This window comes from Alosa sapidissima, chromosome 18, assembly GCF_018492685.1.
Source record: "Alosa sapidissima isolate fAloSap1 chromosome 18, fAloSap1.pri, whole genome shotgun sequence".
Lineage (NCBI taxonomy): Eukaryota > Metazoa > Chordata > Actinopteri > Clupeiformes > Clupeidae > Alosa > Alosa sapidissima.
The window spans coordinates 6,575,421-6,601,643 of NC_055974.1; the positions used below are offsets into that span (position 1 = coordinate 6,575,421).

Consider the following 26,223-nt stretch of genomic DNA (forward strand, 5'->3'; position numbering starts at 1 on the left):
AGGGATATGTTGAATCCATAAAGACAAACAAATAACAGTATAAAACTAAATAATAGTATGAACCCATATCATATGCATAGATGAAAAGAACAGGATTATTTGATTCTCTTGCAAGTGCAAAAACTTTGGATTGAGAACAATATTTCTAAATGTTATCAATATACAAGAGAAAAATATAGAGTAGAGTGAAACAAATGTTGTCCACACAATAATTCAGTTTTTAAATCTTTTTTAATGTTTTTGTATTTTTTTCTTAATTTTTTATTCATTTATATTATCTACAAAGTAAAAGTTTTCATTTTTTTTTAAACTTAACAGTTATGCAACGGTCAAGTGAATCGGGGCTTGCCATCATAATTCTTAAATAATCCCCCTGTTTCTGCCAAATCTGTTTGTTACAGGAAGCTTCTCTTTTGTTAAATTACAACATGTTTCATATTTATTTAGTCAGATATCTTATTGTTGGTAATTTAACCCCAAGTCTTGAACGCAGCGATAGCAGCAGCAGTTAACAGTAATGTTAATACTGTGTATACATTGGAAGAGTTGTAAGTTTCAAGGTGCAGACGGAAACGCAAGTTCCAGTTTTACTCTCGGTCTTCGCTCTTGGCATGCTGATTCAGGTTTTGCAGTTAGCGCCCCCTGCCAACTGCAAGATGCATTGCACCATTTCTTTTTTTTTTTAAATCGTCTAGGAAGGGTCCATTCTCGTTAAAACTTTTTTGTTAAAAACTCTGTTCAACACGTCTTTTACCTGTTAGTATTCTTTGATTACTGGGAAGAGAGGGGGATAGGGCAAAATGATGTGGGTTTAGTGACTGCCCCTTGGTTCAGGGCAAGTAAGGATCAGGGGCGGGGGCTGGGGGGAGGGTGTCTGGGGTGAATGGGTTGGTTTCTGGGATAAACGGGTGTAACACGCCAGGCATCCTCCACTATAGCTGCTGCTGATGGTGGGGTTGCACTACAGACAAAGAAAAAAAAAAGACAAAATTAGATTTAAAAAAATAAACATAATAGAAGTTCAAAATTGAGGTCCATTAAAGAGCTAACACTGAAGGCCATATGAACACAGTACCCACACTGGTAAGTTATACTCAGATATACACATAGGGCTAGTTTCCTATACATGGATTGAGCCTATTCCAACACTAACATTTCAGATATTTTCCATTAAGGTTCTCATTTAGTATAAGCAGAGTTGTGAAAGTCCAGCTTCATAAAGTAAAAGTCTTACCACATATTTGTTCCAACCATTCACTAAAGCAGCTGCTTTAGTGCAACTGCTCAGAGTCAGGCAGATCAGTAGTGGAATCATCTGTTTTAGGTGCACAGGTAGGGCCAATGCACGGTAGGACTTTTACTTTCTTACTTACTTTTACTTTCATAAGCCGGAGTCTAAGCTTAATCCATGTTTTTGAAACCTTCCCCATAATGTTAGGACACTGTGTTGTTGTGGTTACATTGTCATTTTTGGTTAATCCATGAGCGTACCTGGGGCGTGTGCCATGTAAGAGAAGTGTGTTGTGGAGGACACTGGGATGGGGTTGAGGGCGCTCTGGGGAAGCTGGGGCTGGGGCCCGCCGGGGGGCTGCGTGGCCATCAGCATCATGTGGGGATGTGATGGCGTCGCGTGGTGCGAGGGCACCATACCAGACTGCATGTGAGCCTTAACAGGACAAGAGAGAAAGAGAGAGAGAGAGGAGAGATGACCGTTACTGCACAGCCATCAGACCCAAAACACCTTCCTAAACTCTTGGATCCTGGCATAGAACATCTTTTAAAATGATCAGAACACAACATTGTCAGGACCATCAAGAACTTTTGGTACTATGTAGTAAATCAGATCCGCTTATTTCTGAAGCTGTTATGTTAACTCGGTCACAACAAGAGCAATCGGAAGTCTGCAGACCCTCAATCCTATGTGTGCTGACACAAACAAAACAAACACACACAAACACACAAGCGTAAAAAGCTCAGTTATGATGGTGACCAATGGTACTGGTAAGAAAGAGTCCCAGTGGTGTGAGTGTTGGCCGTACCTGCTGCACATGAGCCATGTGCGAGGGGTTGTAGCCGTGCTGCACCTGCTGAGGGTGGAGGTAGACGGCCTGCTGGGCCGAGGGGAAGCTGGCCTGGGGGGACTGCGGGTTGGGCCCCGGGGTCATGGAGGGCGGGGTGGGCGCCAGGGCCGAGTACATCTGCTGCTGGGGCGAGTTGCCCAGGTGCAGGGTGGCCTGCTGGGCCTGGTGCGGAGGGTGCTGCACAGGGCTGGGCGCCGGGTGGTTGCCCCCGTGCTGCCCGCCCTGCTGGGCCTGTCCCGTGGGCGTGGCAGAGGGCTGGGGGTGCTGCGGGTGAGGGTGCAACGTGGCGCTTGGGTGTGGGTACTGCTGGTGAATCGGGGCGGCTGACACTGGAGGAGCAAACCATTAAAAAATGTAAGGGTGAAGTAGCCCTCATCAACAAAGCTGCATAATGCCATCTGGTGGACAGAGGATTCAGTAGCCATACGTGTGTAGATTTGAACAAAATCTGGTTTGGTTCTTACTGGGAGTTTTTACTGCCGAAAATATCCGATTGTGTTTACCGTGCTCGGAGTTTGGTGCTGGGCTGGTGGGTGCCCTATTTCCCACTCACTCGGCACATCAACAGTTAAACCGAGAATTCTCAGTGCGAAATCAAATTTCCACTGGAGCCCCAAGCGGTTTTGTACACGCAGCCTTACAACACTGTTTACAGCTCTTCGAGTCACTGTACAAGGTCATTTGTGGTACAGAGATAATTTAGGGATGGGTGATTGCGTTCCTTTAGGAATCCGCTGTCTTGGTTTGTATATAAATGAATATTAAGTAACACATTCACGTAAAAGGGACAAAATATGGCACGGGCAGAAATCACTTTCCGATACTGTTTCTAATCTAATGCATTGCCATACTGAACAATTTACCAAAACAAATGTAGATTCCCCCATCCCTCCCATGTGCTTGAGTGTTTATTTGTGTGTGTGTCCCGATAGTGATATAAACAAAGTGAAGGTCTTACCATACATAGTGTGCGTCTGCTCGCCGTATTGTGTGGCCGAGGAGGACACCAGAGTAGGCTGGCCATGTGCGTTGGGTGTGATCATCCTGGCGCTGCCCTGCATCACCGGACTGAACACATGCTGAGCCTGCACATACACACAATTCCAAAGAGTGGCAAAAGGAAAATCACATTTCCTGATATGTTAACTAAGTAGCTGCTTAGCTAACAATTCTTGCAAGCCTGCAACACCCACTTTCCACTGCGTCTTGCAGAGCAATGCTTCCATACAAATAGAACGCGAGGGCCGAGATGCTACGACCTCCCACATCAACTCTAACAGAACACTGCTACTGATGCACCCTTGGGAAGCAACAGAGAAATAAATGCCTCCACACGGTTTCCAAATTAGCACTGGCATGACTGATCACATCTGAAACACTTCTCAACATAAACCATAACATCAGAATAACCCACAACATTATCAGATGTGGAAGTAGTCTTCCAGTTAAGTGCCAAAATCAGCAAAACACATCAGTCACAGTGGGTATTCTCAAAGTTCTGACTCAATATTTAAACATTTTGACTCAGTATCTCATAATCCACCCACCCCCAAGTGGCGTAAACGGGCTTCCATAAACATACTGTATGTGAACACATACAGGTTTTGTGTATACATGCATGTACACATACACAGGTAGCGTTCCAGCTAGGCCAGGTGCGGCTCTGGTACCTGTGACTGGTAGTGTGGCATCTGCTGCACCAGTTGCTGGCTGGTGAACTGCTGGGGGCTACAGGTGAAGTACTGGGTCGAGTACGCTGGGCTGGGTGCTACGATAGGAGGCCCAGCAGCCGTGGCGGGGTGCATCATGGCCGACGTGCCCTGAGGGTGGTGCTGTTCAGGCCTCTGCTGAGGCATGTTGGGCACTGCAGGGGGGAGAGGAGGAAGGAGAGGGTTGAGTCACGAGAACAATGTGTGAACCATTAAACAAGTTGGATTTTGACTTTTTTTTTTTTTATCTATGGTTATCATTATCTATGGTTTTCAGAGATGATTGTGAGCAGAGGCAAATACAGGTCTAGAGGCTGATAGCAGATGTGGCATAGTTGAAGCAGCACTGATGGCCTATTTTCGCGTTAGATGCCGCAAGGCCTACTATAGGACCTGCTGTACCATAGACTCTGGGTTTGGCCCAGCCCTCAGAACCTCTAAATGCTCAAGAACTAACACAGGCCTTCAAGTGTATTTATCATGACTTCTTACGGACAATGAAATGGAGGTGTATCCGCAGTAAGTAAACTGATGATGGTTTGCAAAATAGTTCTTGTTAAAATAATAATATGGCAACACCTCTTCTGGCCCTTTCAAGTGCTCTTTTAGCTGATTATTAAATAATCCCTAAATAAATGTAATAAGCCAGCCGCATTATGTTAAGTGCCAGTTAATGAAGTGATGATATAACGATTTTCCCATAGTTCTCATGCCGCCTTAAGCAGACAGCCAATCACGTGCCATGAAGCATTTTCCAGCAGCAGGGTATTGCTTTCAAATAAGCACACACACACACACACACACACACACACACACACACACACACACACTCACTGGCACTGCAGCAAGCGATTAGTGAAATGAGAGCGACAGAGCGAGCGAGAGAGAGAGAGAAAGAGAAAGAGAGAGAAAGAGCAAGAGAAAGAGAGCGAGAGAATGGGAATGTGTTATGTGCAGTATTAGTAAGCATTCTCACCTTTACCTGGTCTGTAGGGCTTGGACTGGCTCACCGTCATATGAGGCATCTGCACATGGTACATGGCTGGAGGCTGGAGAGGGGGGCAGATGGAACCATTAACTACCTAATAACACACACATTCGGCTCAGCTTCGCTTCCGGAAACATAGTTTACACTGCCGATATGGATCAATCAGTCAGTCATTGCATAACATCTTAGACAGCATGCTATAATGTTCTTCAAATGTTTTGTAATGTTTTTCTTATTCAAAATCATTATGATCACCACTCAAATATGAAAGGTCATTTGAAGGATGCAAAATTCACAAAGCATAATGGTGTTTTAAGTGTCATTTGTTATTTGGGTGGATTTGTCTGTTGGACAAACAGAAAGCGTCCTGTAGAAATATTGCACCCTATTCACATTCGCATTGTGTCATACATTAGAAAACAACTTCAAGGTCCAGCTAAACTAATGATCTTTGCAACAGAAAAATATTTAATAGTAAAACTGAAACGACTAATAAAACTAAATTTAGTAAAGCTTTTTAATAGTAAAACTGAAACCACTAGTAAAACTGAAATTCAGAAAAGCAAAACGTAAAAGAAAATGAACAAATTTAACCATCAGATTAGGTCATTGCAATAAGAAATAGGGAAACCAACATCTGTTGGGGCTGGCTAAACAATCATAGATCATACTGTACATCTTTCCAAGAAAAAAGGGAAAAAAGCTTAGAATGGCACAAACCTTCCAGATAATGCTTTTCTATTGGAGAGAGAGAGGGGGGGGAGAAAAAAAAAGAACCAGTCTTTAGATCGTCTCACTTACAAAAAAAAACGTAAAAAAATACAATAGTGACTGATGTTGGATCACCAACTATTTCTTACAGCAACAATGCAGGACAAATTACCCTGTAAAATCAAACAAAAATGGCATACCATCAACCAATATACTGACTCAGAGATATGACTCATGATGGGAAAATGGATGGCGTGGTTATGGAACTAAACTGGTTTGGACACTTCTGGCTTTGGTAGCAACTCGTGCCGACCAAGCATCACATTCCTCTCCTTAGGGAGAAGCAAAGCTCATGTCAGATTTCAGAGATGTGCTTTGGTTTTCCCTGAACACAAATAAAGGTATTGGACATTCGCCCCATTTTCTGAGTCATCTATTGCCGAACACAGAATAGAGAGGGGATGGTGGAATGGTCAAGTGGCCATTTGGAGGCAGCCGATAGACACTGCTACTCACTATGCAATATTACTACTGACACTGTACGGGTCACTGACACAAAGTTATAATATATAAACTGATCAAGACTTACAGGCTGAATTGAGACATCTTACATTTCAAGGCATTGTAGTCAAGAGCTTGGCCACTTGCTTGTTATTGGAGAGCATAAATGCATAGCTGTTAGGCATTTAATGTTGCACTTAACTCTGAAATGAAGCCAGACTCAAAAAGGGTGTATGTTGATTAATAATGATGATAAATGGGAATGAAAGAAAAGCCATGACTAGTGTAATTTACTTTATTTCATGCTAACAAATAGCTTTTCCCTAAAGATAGGGTCAGTGGAGTTGAATTAACAAACTGATGAGTTGAGTTAAAGAATCTTTGGACCTTTCATTTACTAAAAGATTAACTGCAAACAAACACCCAAACTTGATCCTGCCATCCCTGCAAACAACGTTCAGAATGATCTAAAATTGTAAAATTGTGTAAAATTGTTGTAATCCCGTAATACACAAGACAGGATTCCTTTTTTGTTCATATCAAGTTTTCACCCACAAACAATTGGTGAATTGGAGTCTTTGGAAACACAGACGGACACATGGAACACTGTGCCTATTAACTCAAAAACACCATTATTTTGAGGAGAAGAACCTGAGCTTGTTAATATGTCCACTTAGTCATTGTATCTGTAAAGATCCTTACAAGATCCTACATAGATCATTTGCCCTGGGCTTGTTAACATATTCTTGGCAGTTAATCATGAGACGTTTTACATATTCTGTCTCTTAAGTGCATTTTGTCTGAAGCCTTCTCACATTCATCTGAAGGACTGGTTTCTTCCATGCAAAGGTGAGCATGCACATTAGGGTAGCAGGACAACAGGTCAACCACATGCATTCATTAGAGGCCAGGGGGAGTTAGAGCTGTACGAGATGAGGTTCAGTCTCAGGGTCAGTGCATGCGAAGTGATGGAGGAGAACAGAAGATCACAAGATGCACACTAAACCATGACATGAGTCGGACTAAAGCTGATGGCTCCTTGCGTATAGACGGATGGACACAAAAATAAATAAAAAACGAAAAAATAAATAAATAAATATGAGTGCAAGTCAGGAAAAGGGAATGTGCATGCAATGAAGATATGGACTTAAAAAGACTGACAGAAAGGGAGATTATGTGTGCATTTGCGTGGATGCGTTTTTGAGTTTATGCTTGGAAGGGGAGAGAGAGAGAGAGCGAGAGAGAGAGAGAGAGAGAGAGAGAGAGAGAGAGCGAGAGAGAGAGAAAGAGACGGGCAGAGAGACGATGAGAAAGAGAGAGAGTAACTGAGTGGCCGGTGCTCACCTGGACTCCAGGGCTGACTGGCGTGAGCGGGTACATCTGGGGGAAGCACACGGGCTGACCGTACATCGCCGCTGGCGGCTGCTGCACCACGATGGAGGGGCTGGGCTGGCCCTGGGGCCGAGGCAGGGTTGGAGTGGCCGGCTTAGGCTGGGGAGAGGCAAGCAGGAACATTACAGAGGAAATGCAAAGCAAGAACATCACAGTGGAAAAAGCAAAGAAAACCATTACAGAGGAACGGCAAAGAAAACCATTACAGTGGAATAGCAAAGCAAGAACATTAGAGAGGAAAAGCTAAACTTGACTTTCCACTTGTGCCAAGACATAATAAGCAGCTTTATTTGTAAGAAATCTACAGAGTAATACACTACTATACAGTAGTGCTTCACGAGGCATGTCAATCAATCTCTGATGAATGCACCAACTAATTAAGCTCATGTGAGAATGTGTGGTGACACACGCGTGACACTAATTAGGGTTAATCAGGAGAATGAGAACAGGGTGGCTTACTGGTGTGCAGAATGCTCGCGGATTGAACTCCTTGGCGTTGGGGTTCAGGGTGGACTTTCTTACATTTCTGTGGCAAAACATGAACAAAACAGATTATTGAACAGATTAATAACAGAGAGCCGGAAAGTAAAGCCAATGAGTCAAAGATATTAGCTTACTCAGGAAGAAGTACTGGTTTAGAACAACACAACCAACAAAGAGCCTTTTAAAAGTTCTTACAATTAAAAAAAAAACTACACAACAAAAGGTATGCTTTTGCCATCAGGTGTCAAAAGTACATACCAGTATACCTGAATTATAACATACAACAGGCACTAGTTTCCATCGGGTGTCAAAAGTAAGTAAGTATAAGTAAGTATATATATTCTTTTGATCCCGTGAGGGATATTTGGTCTCTGCATTTATCCCAATCCGTGAATTAGTGAAACACACTCAGCACACAGTGAACACACAGTGAGGTGAAGCACACACTAATCCCGGCGCAGTGATCAGTACAAATCAGACATTAATTAAACTGCTACCAAAGCGGGTGTCTTTCTCACGGTCTCCCTCTTAATGACATCCATTCATGCCACTTCTCCTCCTGACACTGTTGCAGAGTCATCTCTTCACACTTCTCCCACCTCCTGCCTCACGTCTCTATTGCCCCCTGCCTCGCGTCTCTATTGCCCCCTGCCTCGCGTCTCTATTGCCTCCTGCCTCGCGTCTCTATTGGCCCCTGCCTCGCGTCTCTATTGCCTCCTGCCGCGCGTCTCTATTGCCCCCTGCCGCGCGTCTCTATTGCCCCCTGCCGCGCGTCTCTATTGCCCCCTGCCGCGCGTCTCTATTGCCCCCTGCCTCGCGTCTCTATTGCCCCCTGCCTTACGTCTCTATTGGCCCCTGCCTCGCGTCTCTATTGCCCCCTTTCACTCACTCGGCCATTGGGTCTTTCTTCTCCTCCTTGTCATCCTTGGTGTCCGGTTTGGCTGCACCCCCGCCGGACACCGGGGTTGACGTCTGCACCCCCTGTGACGTCACGTCTGGGCTCCTCTTCTGTTCCGGACCGGCGGCGGCCGCGGAGGGAGATGGGGAGGGTGCGCCGCCCGTCTTGCCTCCTGTCGCGCTCATGTTGGGGCTCGTGGCGGTGGTGGCAGCGACGGGGGTCGTGGAGGTCTCGTCTGCTTTGGAGCCGGCGGAGGAGGAGTCGGCTGGGCCCTTGTCCAGCGGAAGCTCCTTGGGCTTGTCCCCGGGGCCGGCCTTGGACTCGAAGACTGGATCTGGGTTTGAACTCGACTGCAACTGTGGGCAGAGACAGGAGATGAGGACACAGAGCGCAGTAGGAGAAAAGACAAAGACTCAGACTAAACGTAAAAATGGACTGCATTTAATCTCCATGAGCACATTAACCCCTGTTTAGAATCTATTTAATTCCAATATGCATATAATGTTGACTTATGGGTCAGAAAACACTGTATCGAACATTTCAAACTTACCCTGAAATCTACACTAAATTTCTTTAGATTGTCTATTTGCTTTCTGTGGTCGGGACCCATGGACCCTAGGAAAACAACAAAACAAAACATAACATTAATGAAACTCAGTGTGGTCTCTGGGCCACTAATGAAACGCAACCAGCAATCAGTGATATGAGAAGGGAACAGGGACGGCGTCTAGATGGACACACCTTTGCTGACCGTTCTGGTCATGCTGGGAGAAGACTCCACAGGTTTAACGTTCTCCTTGTTGGCGGTAGGAGAGTTCTGCCTGGCCTCTTGCACCCGCGGCTCTTTGGCTAAAGACACAGAGTGACCAATACAGAACAAACAGTTCATGAGTGTACCAAACGAGAGTGTACAAAACAAGCAGACCTAAGGGGTATTTCACAAAACCTAGACAAGGGATTAAGCTGGGATTTTTTGGTTATCCTGGATGAATTTAGCCTTAACTTGGTTTCACAAAAGAGATGGCACATAAGTTACCATGGGGATATATTCTCTGCACCTAACCTGGTCCCGACCAGGCTTAGTTCATTCTAATGTTAATTATGTTGTCTCATTGGTTCAGCCGACTGCCATTCAAATCCGACCTCCATGTGAACTTAAGAGCTTTATTCCATTTATATACCATTTCCTTAATGTATTTACTCGCAAAACTCAACAGATTGTCTGCCTTATACCATATGGTTATCATTTTAATTATGGTAATTATTAACATACTCTTTGTTTGCTTCTTTTGTTGATAGACGTTTGATGAATAGCCTACTGTAGTAGTTGATTGGAAATGGAGTGGCATTTTTTCGAAGGCGTCTTCAATGAATTCGGTTATAAAGACAATATAAAGGTATATATGGTCATACTGTGTGCATCTTTGCAGTGGCAAACGTTTTCTTAATCACATCGCGTGCCGAGATAAGGAAGCACTCACATGTGGGTGCATACCTATGTTTGCATTCAGTTGGTCCACCATGGCTACTGTCGTTTTACGCAGGGTGTTTGCCCATTCAAAAAAGAAAAACTTTACTTCATTGTTGGTCTATATCAAAAGCGGTTGTTCACTTTGTGCGAATGACTATTTTCTGCAATTTTTTTAATTCAAGTGTGGGTTCTTTGGAGAACAAGCGAAAACGCACACATATCCTGAATTACTTATACCTGGCTTGACATAGTCGCTCCTACTCATCCTGGATTGGTGTTAATGAAACGTGTTGAGCTAGGATGACCAGACAACGCTATGTCAAGCCTCACTTTATCATCACTTTTCTTGGATTTCCTAATTCTGCCTTTGTGAAATACTCCTCCACAACAAACACTCATCCATCCGGATATGGAAACGCAGACAGATTTTAGATGCAACAGAGAGGTTGAGGCAAGTGGGAGTTACCCTCCGCTGAAGGCGTGGCGGCCAGGTTGGAGGCGGGGCTAGCGGCGATGGGCGATCCAGCCGCCATGGGGGTGGCTACAGAGTCGACAGGGGCAGTGCCAGTCTGTGGAGAGGACACTGCAGAGGAGCTGGGAGACGCCCCACCCAGGCTGTTCTGCCGTGGAGATCGGGGTCTGTGCGCTGTTGGAAAAAAACATTACAGAACTGTATCTGGCTACAATGATGGTAATATGGTTATAACACAACACTATTAAATGTGCAATAACAATTTACAAAATACTTATTATTATGTATACTTTTTTTTTTTTTAACTGAACTGCATGTTTCCTTTGTGTGCTATAAATACATGCATATTGCCAATGTGAAGTAGTGGCAACTAGAGATACAGTAAGCGGAATAACATCATCGGGGAAAAAAAAAAAATCAAGTTAAAAATCAAATTAATCCTGTATTCGGGACTCCTCGGCAGCAGTTGTCCCTTACATAGTAACGATAGTAACACAGAAATGATCTGATATGTGCTACCACCTACCTCCACTGACCACGGAAGACCAGGTGCCACCAGAGGGGCTACTACGGGCAGCTGGAGGAGCGGACACCTCCCCAGGTGCACTGTGGGAAAGGAAGTCCCCTCCCGGAGGACCTCCGCCACGGCAAATGGAAACGCGCGTCCGGGGAGTGCGCTGGGATTTAGGCGACATCCTGGGAGGACCTGTGGAGGATGACACACATTGCGCATGTTAGGTTTGTCCTTAGCTCACACGGTCACCCGTTGTGGCAGCAGTGCAGTCCCCCGGTCGCGTGCCACAGTGAAAAAGACGTCTGGCCTGAGACGTCCAAGGCAAAAATGTTTAAAAAAAAGTGTTAGTAGCTGTGACCACATGTTACTTGGTTGTTCACACCGCCCAGCGTAGTGGCTTGTTGGTGTGCCCATTTGAACAGTGACAGGTGTGCACTCGTACTGCTATTCCAATGGTATGTCGAAATAATGTGAGTACACTTTTACATAATAAATGCGAAGAGCCAATTAGTCTTACTTGCTATGCGGTATCTCAACAGTGAATTAATCATCTATCTACAGCCTCCAGCATCTCCAAATTCTACCCCGATTAAAAAACTATTTTCAAATCAATGGAGGACACATTCTGAACGGCAGCGAACACGCCCACCAAGAAATCACAAATAGTAGTAATCCAGATATTGGTTTACCCTCTGTGTGATTTGTATGCTAAAAGTGCAGGAGAGACACACCAAAGTGCACACCAGGGAAGAGACACAGACAGCCCAAAAATCAATAAGACAGGACGAATGCAAGGGCTCCATGTGAGACAGTGAAATGTTATCTGGCCCACAAGGGGGCAAGCCCAGGCGCTAGTCACAACAGCAGGGTCGTTTGAGGTCAGTGCACTGGGGCTATGGCACCTCCGCTCTAAGACCTGTGCCTACGTGACAAATACACCAGATGGTGAAAGCCGTGAACCAATTCAAATCTGAGGGGCAGATCTCTGAATAAGTACTTTATCTCACCATTCCCAGAGGATATATTGCCTTTATTGGTTTCTTCCTGTAACCCAATGGGAAGAAGGAGGAGCTGGCGACATCATACAAATGTATCTTTATCTGTGCAGTAAGGATAAAAACCCTGATAATGCCTGTTGTGAATGTTGCAAGTAAATGTATATGTAGAAGATAAAGATACAAATGTATTGTGTATGAGGATATAGAAGACTAGCATTGCTTTGATAACAGTGCTGCAGTGGTGGCAAGATCAGAACCTCAGGAGGTGGAGAGGGGGTTGGGGTGAGGTGCATGTGTCAGTGTCAAACTCCTCTGCTGTTGGACAGCGGCTGCTTTTGGAAGCATAAGCCGGAGGCGTCTCCGCACACACACGCAGCTGAGGCCAAACCAAGACGCCTCCCACACACACACACACACACACACACCCCAGGACCAACGTGCGCCAGGCCTGCCCTCCCCTGTGCCAGGGGTTGGGGAGCGGGTACCTTCGGAGGCCATGCGTTTGGGCAGAGTGGAGATGGGGGCGGGCGAGGGGTGAGACTGGGGCCGCGAGGGCCTGGAGAGGGGTCTGGAGTTAGGCCTGGTGGGGGTGGCCGCCCTGGGGGGCAGGGAGGATGAAGAGGAGGAGGAGGAGGAGGAGGAGGAGGCGGCGGCAGCGGCCGCCACGGAGGCGCCGGCGCCCGACTGGTAGCGAGAGGGCGGGCGGGAGGAGGGAGACTGGCAGCGGGACGGCCAGGGATGGCCACCTGGTAGGGAAAGAATGAGAGTAAGAGGGGGAAACCATGGAGACGAGTCAGAGAAGGAAAGAAAGGGAAAGAGAAAGAAAAAGAAAGAAAGACAACAAAGGGAGGAAAGGACCTGATGGGAGGCAATCAAAAGGGACTAAAAAAAAGGCCCTGAGTAAGTCCAAACCCGTAGGCATGTAGCCAGTATTTAATAAAGGCTTTCTAAAATTATATTCAGGACTGCCTCGATTCTTTCGTTTCTTCAATATTTCAGTCGTCCATTTAATGTTACCAACATCATCTTTTTCGGTTTGCGGTTGGCACACCCAGAGTTTAGCACTGGATTAGAATCCAGAGGAGGAGAGGGAGAGGGAGAGAGGAGGAGAGGGAGAGGGAGAGAGGAGGAGAGGGAGAGGGAGAGGGGGGGGGGGGGGAGAGGGAGAGAGGAGGAGAGGGAGAGGGAGAGGGGGGGGGGGGGGGAGAGGGAGAGAGGAGGAGAGGGGGGAGAGGGAGAGAGGAGGAGAGGGAGAGGGGGGGAGAGGGAGAGGCAGAGCAGACAGATGACAGGAGAATGGGGAGAGGAAAAAATAGGGAGACGTTGACTTGATGAAAGAAAACAGAATGTAACACTTGATTACAACTAAGACTTCTGTTGTCATCCCAGAGAAGGAAGAAAAAAAAAAAAATGCACAAAACCCAAATGAATAGTTTATGAGCATTGGACAGTCTGGAGACGTAGACAGCCACCTGGTGTTCCGTTCCAAAAAAAAATAAAAAAAACTCCTTTGAACTAGAGTTTACACATTCCTGTGCAAGCTGCTTGTCTCTGCAGACGACAACAGATCAGACTTGTTTTCTCTTCACTGTCAACCTGCTAAAATCACAGGTGCTACATCACCGCATTCAGAACAGAATAAGGGAATGTTTCATCATATCAGTAGTGTGATTGTCTATATAATATAATTATATATAATTAGAAGGCAAGCTATGAATGTCATCATTTCATTTTCGTAATTTACTAATTGCTGATTTGATCATTATTATAGACTAGATTATTTTCAATCTCACCAGACTCATTAACGCACACTAATAATCAAAACTGCGACAAATCCTGAGATGTGCTATACCTTCTCTGATACCAAACTCAAATAGGCACAAAGGCAGCGTTCAAATGAGAGCTGCCCGCGAGCGACTCACCTCCGTTGACGACGCGCTGGTCCATGTTGGGTGGGGAGTTGTAGTCGTGGGGGGCGGAGCGAGGGGTGTGGGGGCTGGGGCTGCACTGGGCCAGCCGGGGGGAGTTCTGGCGCCCGGAGCCCCATGACAGGTTCCTCTGCCCGGGGGGAATGTACTTGTTCTCTCTGGTGGAGAGAAGAGAGAGATGGAGAGACGAGAAGGAATAGATGGAGAGAAGAGCAGGGCAAAGTCAGCACACACCTTCAGGTGAAAATACACTTTAAAAATATGCTAGCAAGACTGGTGATAAATGGAGAATTGAAATAAAGGAGTTAGAGCAATAGGTCTTTCAAAAATGTTTTGTTGTTTGTATACAGATCTTTTTATTCATGTGATAAAGGGGTGCTGAGAATGCATTGAGAAAAAACAAGACAAAGAAAACGGGAGGCAATGCGCTCCTCGCCTTGTGATGAATGTTTTCTCCACCACAGTTAATTGCATGTTTTCCTCACAGCCTTTGATTAGTGCACATTAAGGATGACCTCTGGGGCTCTGCTTGCATTTTCCACTCCTAGCCCTTAATGCCGCCACAGAGCACTCCCACGACACCGCTGGGTGCTATGACAGCACGCCGTACCTCTGTGCAGTGCTGTGCAAAGGCTTTAGGCACATCACAGTACTCGAAAGTGCAGTGGTTTCAGGATAATGTGAATAATTCCCACTTATCAATGCAAATGAATGGATCTAAAGAGGCTGCAGCGGAGGAAACATATCAAACATGTTCACTCATCATTTAAGTACCATGGCTAAACCATCTTGATGCAAATCTGTGTGTGTGTGTGCGTGTGTGTTAGTTGAAACCATGTGTCTGACCTGTTGAGTGTGTGCCCCTCCCTCTCTCCCCGCACCACGGCGGTGAACTTCTCCTCCTCGGTGCGCTCGTCGTTTTCTAGCGCCACGCGGGCCTTGTAGGCGGCACTGGACTCGATCTCGTCCGCCAGTGCGGCTGCCCGCGCCTCGCGCTTCAGGAACTCCTCGGAGTTGTCCCGATCCAGAGGAACTCTGCCACAGCGAAGAGAAAACGCCACAGGAAGACACATTCAAATCGACCCAATTAAGCAGCTGAATATGCTCTAAATGTGGCTAGCTTACCGGTGTTTTTGGAGATTCCCTGAAGTGTACAGACAGCTGTGTAATGACTGATTTAATTGCCTCCATGCAGCTTAATCAATCACATTTACAGTATAGGTGATTAAGGTACCAAGAGAGAGACAGAGAGAGCGCAAGAGATCCTTACGTGTATGAAGAGAGGCTGCTGTCATAAGTGGACTTGACGCCGTAGTTTTCCTCGTTATACTTGAACATGTCATCAGGATCCCAGCCATTAGACTATAGGAGCGGAGCACAAAACAGACAAGACCTTTATGACGCGACACTCAGGAAGAATCTACAGAGGATTTGGAATTACATCAGCCAGCTTGCGTTACGGGAAACGTAAGCATTTAGCCAACAAACTGTCAACACCTTAGACACAACAACAAAACATGGCATGCAGATATTGTAAACAATCAGAGACTGTAATCAATCCATTAGCTGTCAACTGTGGTCTATTTGGTCATAATCAACAACCTATTTTATAATCGATTAATCAGTTTTAGTCAATTTTCTATGTAAAATAAAAGTGTCAAAATTCTATTCTTTTAATATTTCAGGATATTATCTTAGGCCAGACATGTCAAAGTCAAGGCCCGGCCCGCAAATGAATTATCTACGGCCCCCGGGATGATATTTGATTAGTATTAGAACCGGCCCGCAGGCCACAGCCGCCGGCTGCTGTTTTGCGCATCAATACTCCATTCCCCACAATGCAACGGTAGCCCACGAACTCACTACGGCGCCGCAAGTGGGCCTCGGCTTCATTATTCATCAGTATTCAGTCAGGGCAGATGTCAACTTTCAGCTACCCCCCTCCCCAGTGTTGTGCCTGAACGCGTTCATTGAACGAAAGTCACTCGTTCATATGTATTTTGCGCAAACGTGAACTGAACGTACTGTATTAGGCTACTACTGCCTGATGAACGTTACTGTGAACTCGTTCATTCTGGTGTCTGAACGGCACGCTCTTTCAGTTTAACTTCGTTGAATAGGGTGCCAGATTTCTACAGAGCCTTCCACGCGAAAACCCGGCTAAAACACACCGTAAAAAGGCCGCAATATGGCAGCATGCAGGTCACGATTTGTCAAACTATGGGCCGCGGTCCGCAATGTGGACAACGGTGTGCAGAGTGAAATTATTCCCGGGCCATCATCTGATAATTTGCTGCGCAATTGGTCAAGGAGCCGCGGACAGAAAAAGAAAACAAACATTTCTGCAATTAGTAGGAAATACTTGTTAATTTGGTGTCATCAAACATAGAGGCATAGAATTAAGTCGTGGTATGAGCGTTTATTCAATGCATGCGTGTGCACATTGGTAGCAAAGCTAAGCTTCAACCTATTGGACGGCTAATTATGAAACGACATTTAATAGAATGATGTGGATTTATGCAACTTCCATAAAAAACAGAGCACAGACTATATAAAACACTGTTTGGCATTAAGTATTAAAGTCAGCCAAAAGCTATTAATTAGTCTTAGTTAAAGATAGTTAAAGATCTCCAGATCAGTGATTTACGCATGATCTGATCCGCCATTTACCATTCACACAAGCTGGTATTGTGTCTCCTGAATCCTTACATTCAGGCATTCAAATGAAATGTAATTAAATAACATATAAATATTCTATCAGTGTATGATGCTTGCATGAGGGAAACATCCCAAAACAACGGCACCCATATAACTGCTGTTGTTTTGAGAAGTATTTCTCATGCAAGCATCATGCAACAAATGCAAAAACAATGAAACTATTGTAGGCCTAATTATATTTTACATTAGTAAAGCAGTACTCTGATGTGCATGTTTTCACAAAATTTTGTGAACAATCTTAGCACTTTAAACATTGACTGTTTTGAAGTGCAAATTTGTTTTTTTGGCCCTCTAATGTATGACTTTGACATCCCTGTCTTAGGCTTTGGAAATACTAATACAATCTCCACAACATCCTGACAATTTACAGACCACACAATTAACAATTACTCGAGATAATAGTCGACAGACTAATCACCACTGTAAATAACTGTTAGTGGCAGCCCTAGCTTGAACATGACAGATTGTGGGCCGTCTCACCAGATCCGTGTCTAGAGACTCCAGGCTGTCTGAGGCATGCTGCTCTCCTCCATCCCACGGCTCCAGATCTTTCTCTTTGTGCTCGCCATTCACCCGTGCGCTCACAGCCGAGTCTGTAAAGTTATCTACAACACACACACACGCATAGACGTAATGGTTATTCCGTCAGGAAACGGTCAGGACACAGGAGACATGACACAGAGGGTGTGGGGGAAGACACAAACACATGCGAATGTGACAGACAAAACACAGACGGACACAGTTTTGGGAAATACATTGAAACATCAAATCATTTTTGTTTAATGTACCGTAAACAGATACCAATAAACCATTAATAATAAAGCCAAAACAAACACACAAAATAGGTTTCTGTCCACCCCCTTATTGTACCCCTTTCCATGATTGTCAGATGGCTACAAGCTTATATTGAGCTGCCAACCTATACCAACTGCCTTCACCGTTTCAATTACCCCCAAGATCACAGAACACATGAGAACAGAATGCCAAGGTAAAGGAGGAAACCCACAGTAAGGAGTGCTGAAATGAAGCCATAGCTGTGGAAAAGCGCTCTTGTGATCCAGCTGAATTATGGGTAAGCAGATCAGGTGACCAGGAGGAGCATGTTTACAGGAACCAGCACTGCAGCCTGGCACAGAAGCCTGGGGGTTTCTGGACACTTTTATTCATCGCTATGACAAAGGCCCATGTAAAAACTACAGTGTGATTATTCCTTCACAGCTATACTGCCTCATTTATAAAAACAAAAATGACATGTCTGCTCTTCCTTGTATAGTGGATAAATAAAAAAATATATAACTTACATGATTGTATATGGTATTTAAGCCAAAGGATAGCATTAGCACTATCTATTAATTCTCTATTTGAGAAACTCCTAATATTGCAGGGAAGTTAACCATTAGAAATCCAATAGGATTCTCATATACCTTTTTAGAAAATCCTAATATTCTGCATAATAACCTTCATACTAACAAAATGTCCCGAATAATGGGTCCATGCACACAGATAATTGTGCCAGAGATCCATAAATCTCAGATCTGATCAGCAAAGTTACTGATAAGTTATTGGGACTGTACTTCTTCGAACACCATTGGGGTAGCACCGGTGTCCAACACAGAGCTAGAAAATTGGCTACCCGCGAGAGCAACTGCTGGTACCATTGATGGCATGCCAGCGCTACTGCATCTAAGTTCAGGCTGCACGCACGTCAGGGAGAACAAGGTTCACAGTGGACACGGTTCTACGGCTAACACAGCAGGGATTAGGCGGAACAGGAGAGTGTCTAGGTGTCAGGAGGAGGGGAGGCAGAACACCATGCAAAAATCACATTAGATCATCACATTCTAATTCAAACAGCACATGTGCCCACCAACTGAGAACAATTAGTGTCTACTGGACAGAAAAAAAAAAACGAGGAGGCGTACGAAAATGAAAAAGGGAAATACAAATGTGCTGTAGGGCACAGAGCAGCAAATGGCCATGTGTTCACAGACAAAAGAAACCTTGTAGGGGTTCAAAGGTCAGGAATATGTTAAGCTTTTAGGGACTGTAGTCTCAAATTCAAAATGTTTGTTTTGTGCCGGAATTTGGTGAGACTTGCCAGAACGAATCTCTGGCTGCATTAGGAAAGAGGTTTTGTGTGTGTGTGTGTGTGTGTGTGTGTGTGTGTGTGTGTGTGTGTGTGTGTGTGTGTGTGTGTGTGTGTGTGTGTGTGTGTGTGTGTGTAAATACATCAGTGAGAAGAGAAATTGGTGAAACTTCACAGCAAAAGAAACATTTGTTTGAAGAAACAAGTGTTTTTTTTTTTTTAAATAAAACCAGCACAGTCACTGCTCTGTTGTTGGAACCTCCCATTCCGTAATCATATTTGGTCAAAGAGTATGCTCTTACACTCCAAAAAAAATGAGATGTAAAGGCAAAGTCTTCTAGGAAAGGGGTTTGGTAAACATAAGTAGGCCTTCCACATGTATATAGGCTATACATATTGCAGTAAATTAAACAAATGAATGTAACAAATGCCAGAAGTTGTATAAGGAGAAAACGGCCGCATTACCTGTTTCTGAAGGTACTACAGATTGGAAAAAGACAGTGAAAGACAAGAGTCAGTTGGAGGAAGACAGTCACCTCATCATCCTGGGCTAAGGCTGGATTTGGTAAAACGTGGGGTGTTAAATCATGTTTTAAAATAAATAATGTTGGTAATGTTCAAAATGTGGTCCTGAACGAAGAAGAGCCTTGATCTATCCACGCCACTATATGTGGAGCAATCAAGAAATCACTACAACAGAGGAAGTAGGGCTGGACTGCCCACTCAGTGTTTCCCATACATTGACTTATTTGTGGCGGCCCACCACAATATCAACATTGACCACCACACAATGATTTTCCAGGTTGTACTATTTCAATTGGATGGAATTATTTCATTGTAGAGCTATGTGCACCTTTGTAAAGCCTCTCCTCATTTCTCTGTCTCTCAACGAACCTACATGCATGTTTAAAGACAACATAAACAATCCTGCAAGGCATAGAGGACGAATAGAAGGCTAAATTGTGCTTAAATCTGGTTAGCATCATAACCCCGCTGTGCTAATTTGTTAAAAACATTTGCATTCAAGTTAATTCTGCAAACCTACCACCACAAATAGAATTAAATTCTATGGGAAACACTGCCACTGTAACACTAGTCTAATCTCCTTCACTGACTTCTATGTCTGTCCCTGGGTCCTTGGAAGGCCAAGCAATAAGGAACTGCATTTAGGGCTCCAACAATCTAATCTCAGAAATCCATATGTGTGAAGAATTGGAAGAGCCCTACTCCCCGTGTTCCCTTTGCTAAGTGTGTCTGGAAAGAGTTTCCATGGCTTCACTTCATGTTATGTGATGCCACATTCCTGTCTTCTCCAACATCTAAAGGGATTTTTTATTTCATTTTAATTTTCCTTATATATATATATATATATTTGGCTGACACTTTTATCCAAAGTGACTTACATAACTCAATTATATTCACAGATAAAGATGGCAAAAATGAGGACATGGCCCGAGAGGCACTTTACCTAAAATGGATATGACTGGAAGTATACAGGCTGGAGAGAACATAGAGAATGAGAATGGTCTGGAAGTTCATGTGGAGGCCACCTCACCTTTCTTCGCAAAGTTGAGGTCGACGTCCTTGAAGTGGACCACCACCACGTCGGAGGACTTGAAGATGATGCTCTCGACGATGTCCTCCCTGCGGGGGCCGACACTGGGCTCGGGGCTCCTACGGTGGGCGGCGTCCAGGACCAGGTCGCACTGCGGCCAGAGAGCCAAGTCATGAAAAACATTCAAAACAGGCCTCTCTGTCCACTACCAACGGCCAGATGCCCATTAACAGACTAACCACCCTCTCTTCCACGGTCCTCTAAGTGTATGATCAGTGTGCAGCACATTAAGCTTGCATGAATAAGAGCCAGAATCCACTTGGTGCCAATGCATCACAAAGTGAAAGACAGGTCAATGGGTGTCTGCCAATACAAGACAGAATTAACAAAAACTAACTGATGTAATTCTTGTTATAGCCAGCGCCACTGATGGCTGTAATGTTGTGCAATATGGTTGCAATTCTGCGCCGTGGGCAGTGATGCCTGTGATGCCAACGCCGTCTACAGATGGGTTATTAAGACATACCACACACCGCGCGCACATGTTTGTGTCTCCAACAGCTCTGTGACTCACCTCTGGACCATATGTTTTGAAGATTCCGTCATAAATAATACCGTTTCTGACCTTCAGCTCACACTTGGTTCCCTGTGCATCAGAGGAGATAGATTCTCGATCAGGCTTAAATATAGACGAATACAGCAATACATTTGGAATTCCAATCTGAATTTATTCATCTAGCGTTTTCTGTCTCAGTGACCACTGAGCCTTGTGGATTGATTACAGATACTATGTCAGTCACCCGCTAGACTAAGGGGGGGACATGCTTTTCTATTTCCATGTTTTCCAATGTTTCCTGTTATCGGATTATCACACCTGAGAGTTTTGTAAGGGCTTCTTCGTGTCAACTAAAGGTTTGCGAGGTTAAACGGTGACGTCAGAGAGAAATTGGCCAACGTGTGATAAGATGGGTACAGTAGCCATAGCCATTTCATAGCCACTTACCACAACTGACGTCAGGATATGAACCATTCTCGTGTTAGCATAAACGCCATTGAAAGGAGTCTGGAAAAGAAACCAATGGGCAAAAGTAGTGTGAGTTGTTGTCTCTGTAATCATAAAAGCTCTGATGTTACAGCCGTAGATGTTTTCTTTTAAAAATAAAACCTCTCTGACAATTGCAATGTGTCTGACATTAACAGGTAGTGTTTACATCTCTTAGTGCTTTAATGATGTCTTGCTTCAATCATACTTTTGTTTTAGAATATTACAAGGTCAGCGCAGTCCACAGATGCCTAGCACACACACTGTCTAAACTGCAAAAAACACTGTGGTGAAATACGTTAAACAGAACAAACGCATTGCAGTCAGCACTATGTCTCATCCATTTCCTTGTGCTTCAATAGTGACGTTTGGATTTTTCCTTTTTTAAAACTTGATTTTTATAGTCTTCAGTAACCTTACAAGGGCATTTTAAGAGAGGTGAACTCCACAGATTTATTACAAGTCCGTGCAAGTAATCTGCAGGTGATCACATAAGTCAGGTCAGTCAGATGGATGTTTGTTAAATGATTCTGCATGACTGAACTATGAGAAGAGGTTCAAGTCAGTTATCCATGATGACCTTGATTGACCAAGGCTTTCCTACCACAGGCCCAGGCCATTGAATGTTGGGTAAAACTTTTCATACAACCTGATAGATGGACACAGTGCCAACATACTGTTGGTTGTCCTACATGACTATCAAGATGCACATATTTACTTCTGACCAATAATAGGAGCAAGGGTCTGCAGTCACTTGACTGCTCTTGTTTATGTTATTCCTACATTTAATGACTATAAGGCCCATCAGGGAATTAAAGGGATGTACAATCAATTCTACTTAAGGGCATAGGTTTGGGACCTGGTTTTAACCAGGGAGTTCTCTTACATACAGTCCCCAATTCTGGTGAACGGTTGTTGATATTTTTATTTATCCACATTTGCACTCTTCTTTTTCAAATGAAAACATCAAATTTAATTAAGGTTGCCAATCAAACAATCTTTTCCTGTCAAATGCAAGCAAACATTGCCTTCGGATCTTGGCCTGCCAGATATCATTAACTCATCAGCTCTGATGGCAGGTTAAATGAATTAGGACAACCTTCTAAAGAGCTATATTCAATTTTCATCATTGCTTAAATTATGACATTTCATTTGAAGGTGGCATCACAGATGAAGGCTTAATGCAAAGGAGCAAATTGTCCACATCAGATGATGCGTACGGTAACCTGGTTGTAGTTGTCAAGATGCTGTGGTTGTTGTTTAACCACAGGCTGATGCAAATGTTGCTGAATCATCTCTACACACAATACATTACTATGAAACTAATGAGGTCATATCACCCCACCATCATTATCTGATACTAATTGTATTAGGCCTATCTTCCTATTGATTAACTGAAATGGGCCTTACTAAACTATGCCTCCAAAAAAGACTGGCACAGTAAAGTCAGCTTGGACAAACACAAAAGGTTGCACACAATTCAACAACTGTTTACATCAATATGGGCAAATAAAAACTCACAGCAGTGGGTGCGCCCTTGGAACTGTTTCGTCCTCTGTAGCAGAACAATGAAAAAAAAGTGAAAGATGTTAGAACAGAAAGCCATTATCAAAATTATAGATACAACATACAATTGATATTAGCTAATCCAACAGATCTGGCTACCAACAAAGAACACAGGGTAAAAAACCACAATTATGTCTGCTAAACCTACTTGCCACTGCCATTTATGCCAAGGGCACTGAGCCGCAGAACTGCAAACCAGACATTTTCATCTGTCCATTAACATAGGCTACAACCTTGCTTTTATTGCTGTGTCTGACAGCATCATTAGAAATGACAATTCTGTCACCTTTCCAACGACTAAACACCTCTGACAGCCTGCTAGCCCTCCACCAAACTATGTCACAGGTGCAGGACCGACTCTGCTTTTCAGTCGCGACGGCTGATCTACAGCGCACCATTTCATTATGGACCAGTAGCTGGAATGCTGAGACCTCTGGGGTCTGCCAGTTTGGCTGCTACCGATGGCAAAACGTGAACAGACGGGCTGAAGTGGTCAAAGTTGATTGAGCACATGGAGACACACCCACTGCTCAACACAACAATCCTCAAATGCCGCTTTTCTTGTCACTGTAGTGATGCTCATGGGTAAGCATACTTTTGCTCAAACGAAATAGCCCGCCGCCCACGACATATGCCGGTTCTGGATGCTGGGTAGTAGGCTGCTGCAACATACCTGTCCTGCTACTAGCCTTAATAATTAACTTGAATTCGTCTTTTACACTCATTCCACGTAGCTGGCCAGCGCAATGCACTGGCGTTAGCCAACTTAGCAACATTACACTACGCCATGCCATGTCCATGGTTAAATTCCTGGGTATTCAATTTGCTACACGTACTGCGTGACGCATTAAACATCGCTCTGGTAAAGATCAAAATCTACAGACTACAAGCACGTTACTTACACAAATGTCATGATTCAAGGACACAATTTTAAGCACCCTCGCAACGTCAAGGTTGCCCTCGCTTGACTTTCCCCTGCAGAACTCACATGCACATGCGCGCGCTCGACACTCGCTAGCTCGCAACATCGCATGATTTCGCCCAAAAATCACAAGACCCAAATGAAGCATTGGTGATGGCGACTAAATAAATGGCTTGGACAATATGAGTGCTATCAAAATCAGTTAGATACATACAATGTCAAAAGAGCTCATGCAGTAATAAGGGGGAGGGGGGCAGCTGCAGTTCCTTTCCATACCACTCAATTTGGCCGACTAGCCAGCGATAGCTAACAGTTAACCAACATGAACCTGCCAGCTGAGCTTGCCTTCACAGCAAAGGGACATGGCCATCTCGTTACGCACTCCTTAGCTGAACAAAATTGACGGTGCTTGCAGGCAAATACTTGGTCCCCGCACGGATGAATCTAACGTTACGATAACAATAATAGTATCAATACAATCGCTGGCACTGGCACAGGGTTATTTATCCAGCCAACTTAAACTAACTGCACAACTATAACGGTGACCCTAAAACAAATGCTTAGCTAGCAAGATAGCTCAATGTTTTGCCATAAACCTAACTGACCTGTCAATTGACGGCTAATTAGCAAGGATCTAGGACCATCACAGGGTAACCCAATTCTTCAGCAGGTAGTTGTCATGTCAGGCTCTCAAATGGCATGTGACACTGGACATTCCTACATCCTTGTTACTCTTTCGTTAGACGAATAGGTAACTTTCGTCTACATAACTTTGCATCGACAACGTTCAGCTTGCCAAATGCTAGCGTTAGCCAACAATTGTTAGCGTTTACGTAGCTAGCTAGATGCACAAGCTTTTTCGATATTGAGGAGCATAAAGCAAATAGAATAAACAGAATATAGCTAACGTTAAGGTCAACGCCAGGTTGGTTAACGTTAGCATTACGTTAATTGTTTGCATGGATCAACAGTGCAAACTCTTGCTTAACAAAGGCATTTGTCGGCCTGCTGCATATTGGCATCTGATGGACATTAACGTTAGCCGCTCAGACGTGACCTAGCCAATATCCGAATATTCTCTAAATTCTAAAAACAAATGTACGTGTAATTGTACTGTCACTCATTACATTGTATTTGGTTAACTACAAAAACTCAAAATCCAATACTGTCAACATAGACAGGTGTAAGGTGGGGGGAAATAATCACATATTTGTCGCCGAACCTACCTGCCAAGACTTTGTCGTCCACCAGCTCCTCCACCCCCTCCAGCTCCAGAGGCCGCAGCAGCACCGCTACTGCTACCGCCGGGTTTACGATTTCCACCGGCCTGCTTCATTGACATGATGATCCCATAAACGACAACGTGTAAAACGTATTCTAATGTTTACATAAGACACCAAAATACACAATGATGAAATATTGTTCGAAAAACCTATGCTAACAAAATTATAAACACCAGCCAGCTCGTTTGGTCGTTAGCCCTGCTGCTATGAATCGTAACTAGCTTGCTAGCTGTTCTGGTCGACAGTCTGGCTTGCTAATGTTAGCTTCACTTTATTTTTTTTTCTTAAACTCAATTAATTCCTTTCTCCGCTAGAAAACAGGAAGCGCTACCTTTAAAACATGTATACTCAATAGCAAACTAAAAATGTTAAAATAAAATGTTCACACAATTTCGTGAAATTGTATTTTCAGCTAACACGGGGTCTATTCCTTGCTGACAGTGAAAGGACCTAAATAGTCTGAAAGGAGACTAAAAATAGCGGATGGATATATAGACAATACTACGGTGTAAACTGTGGATCGCATACTTTCGTTCATTGACAACACGAAGACGGGTATTATTTAATATCAGCTATATATATACAAACTAAAACACTCTTTACATATGTAATTTGCACTGCTTAAATTAGCATTTGTTAAGCATGGATGTGGGAAAAAACGCACTATTTACAGGAAGTAGAGGATGACTTCACAATCGAGTGGTTGTAATGAGGCATCCACGTGAGCCGGTGCAAGTAGTAGCCAGTTGCAGTTCTATTGTAGTTAACATGAATTCTGATACATTATAACCAACAATCTGTCATAGAAGTCCCTTTGATGAATAATTTCGTCTCTGGAGACGCCTCCTCGGTGAAACCATTCTCGTATCTGCATTTGGAAGACATCCATCTGTATCCATGGCGTT

General features: G+C 44.1%; 1 protein-coding gene across 10 annotated transcripts; it reads right to left on the minus strand.

The window, feature by feature from the left end:
- Positions 1–622: 622 nt before the first annotated feature.
- Positions 623–25,790, minus strand: atxn2 (ataxin 2). Of its 10 annotated transcripts, none has more exons than XM_042071027.1 (25): positions 25,262–25,790; positions 23,069–23,102; positions 21,509–21,568; positions 21,080–21,151; positions 20,506–20,656; positions 19,416–19,430; positions 17,345–17,469; positions 15,417–15,508; positions 14,993–15,181; positions 14,141–14,304; positions 12,704–12,964; positions 11,233–11,412; positions 10,701–10,880; positions 9,505–9,612; positions 9,314–9,378; positions 8,755–9,119; positions 7,842–7,908; positions 7,335–7,481; positions 5,499–5,516; positions 4,773–4,839; positions 3,752–3,945; positions 3,040–3,166; positions 2,040–2,410; positions 1,492–1,666; positions 623–961 (listed from the first exon to the last, which is right to left on the minus strand). In XM_042071027.1, exons 1-25 carry the CDS (start codon positions 25,375–25,377, stop codon positions 933–935), a joined length of 3,372 nt encoding a protein of 1,123 aa, XP_041926961.1. In that variant the 5' UTR covers positions 25,378–25,790; the 3' UTR covers positions 623–932. The 10 variants fall into 10 exon arrangements, with proteins under 10 accessions (XP_041926961.1, XP_041926960.1, XP_041926967.1 ...); XM_042071026.1 differs by having other exon boundaries at positions 4,767–4,839; XM_042071033.1 differs by lacking the exon at positions 25,262–25,790 and adding an exon at positions 24,016–24,041 and having other exon boundaries at positions 4,767–4,839.
- Between the last annotated feature and the right edge of the window lie 433 nt (positions 25,791–26,223).

Excerpts from the sequence above, each read along its gene's own strand:
- atxn2 (XM_042071026.1), bottom strand. The coding sequence starts at position 25,377 with ATGTCAATGAAGCAGGCCGGTGGAAATCGTAAACCCGGCGGTAGCAGT. Across the intron at positions 9,613-10,700 it reads CGCCACGCCTTCAGCGGAGG|CCAAAGAGCCGCGGGTGCAA; the intron begins GTAACTCCCACT and ends CTGTGTCTTTAG. Across the intron at positions 2,411-3,039 it reads GCAGACGCACACTATGTATG|TGTCAGCCGCCCCGATTCAC; the intron begins GTAAGACCTTCA and ends TTGCTCCTCCAG.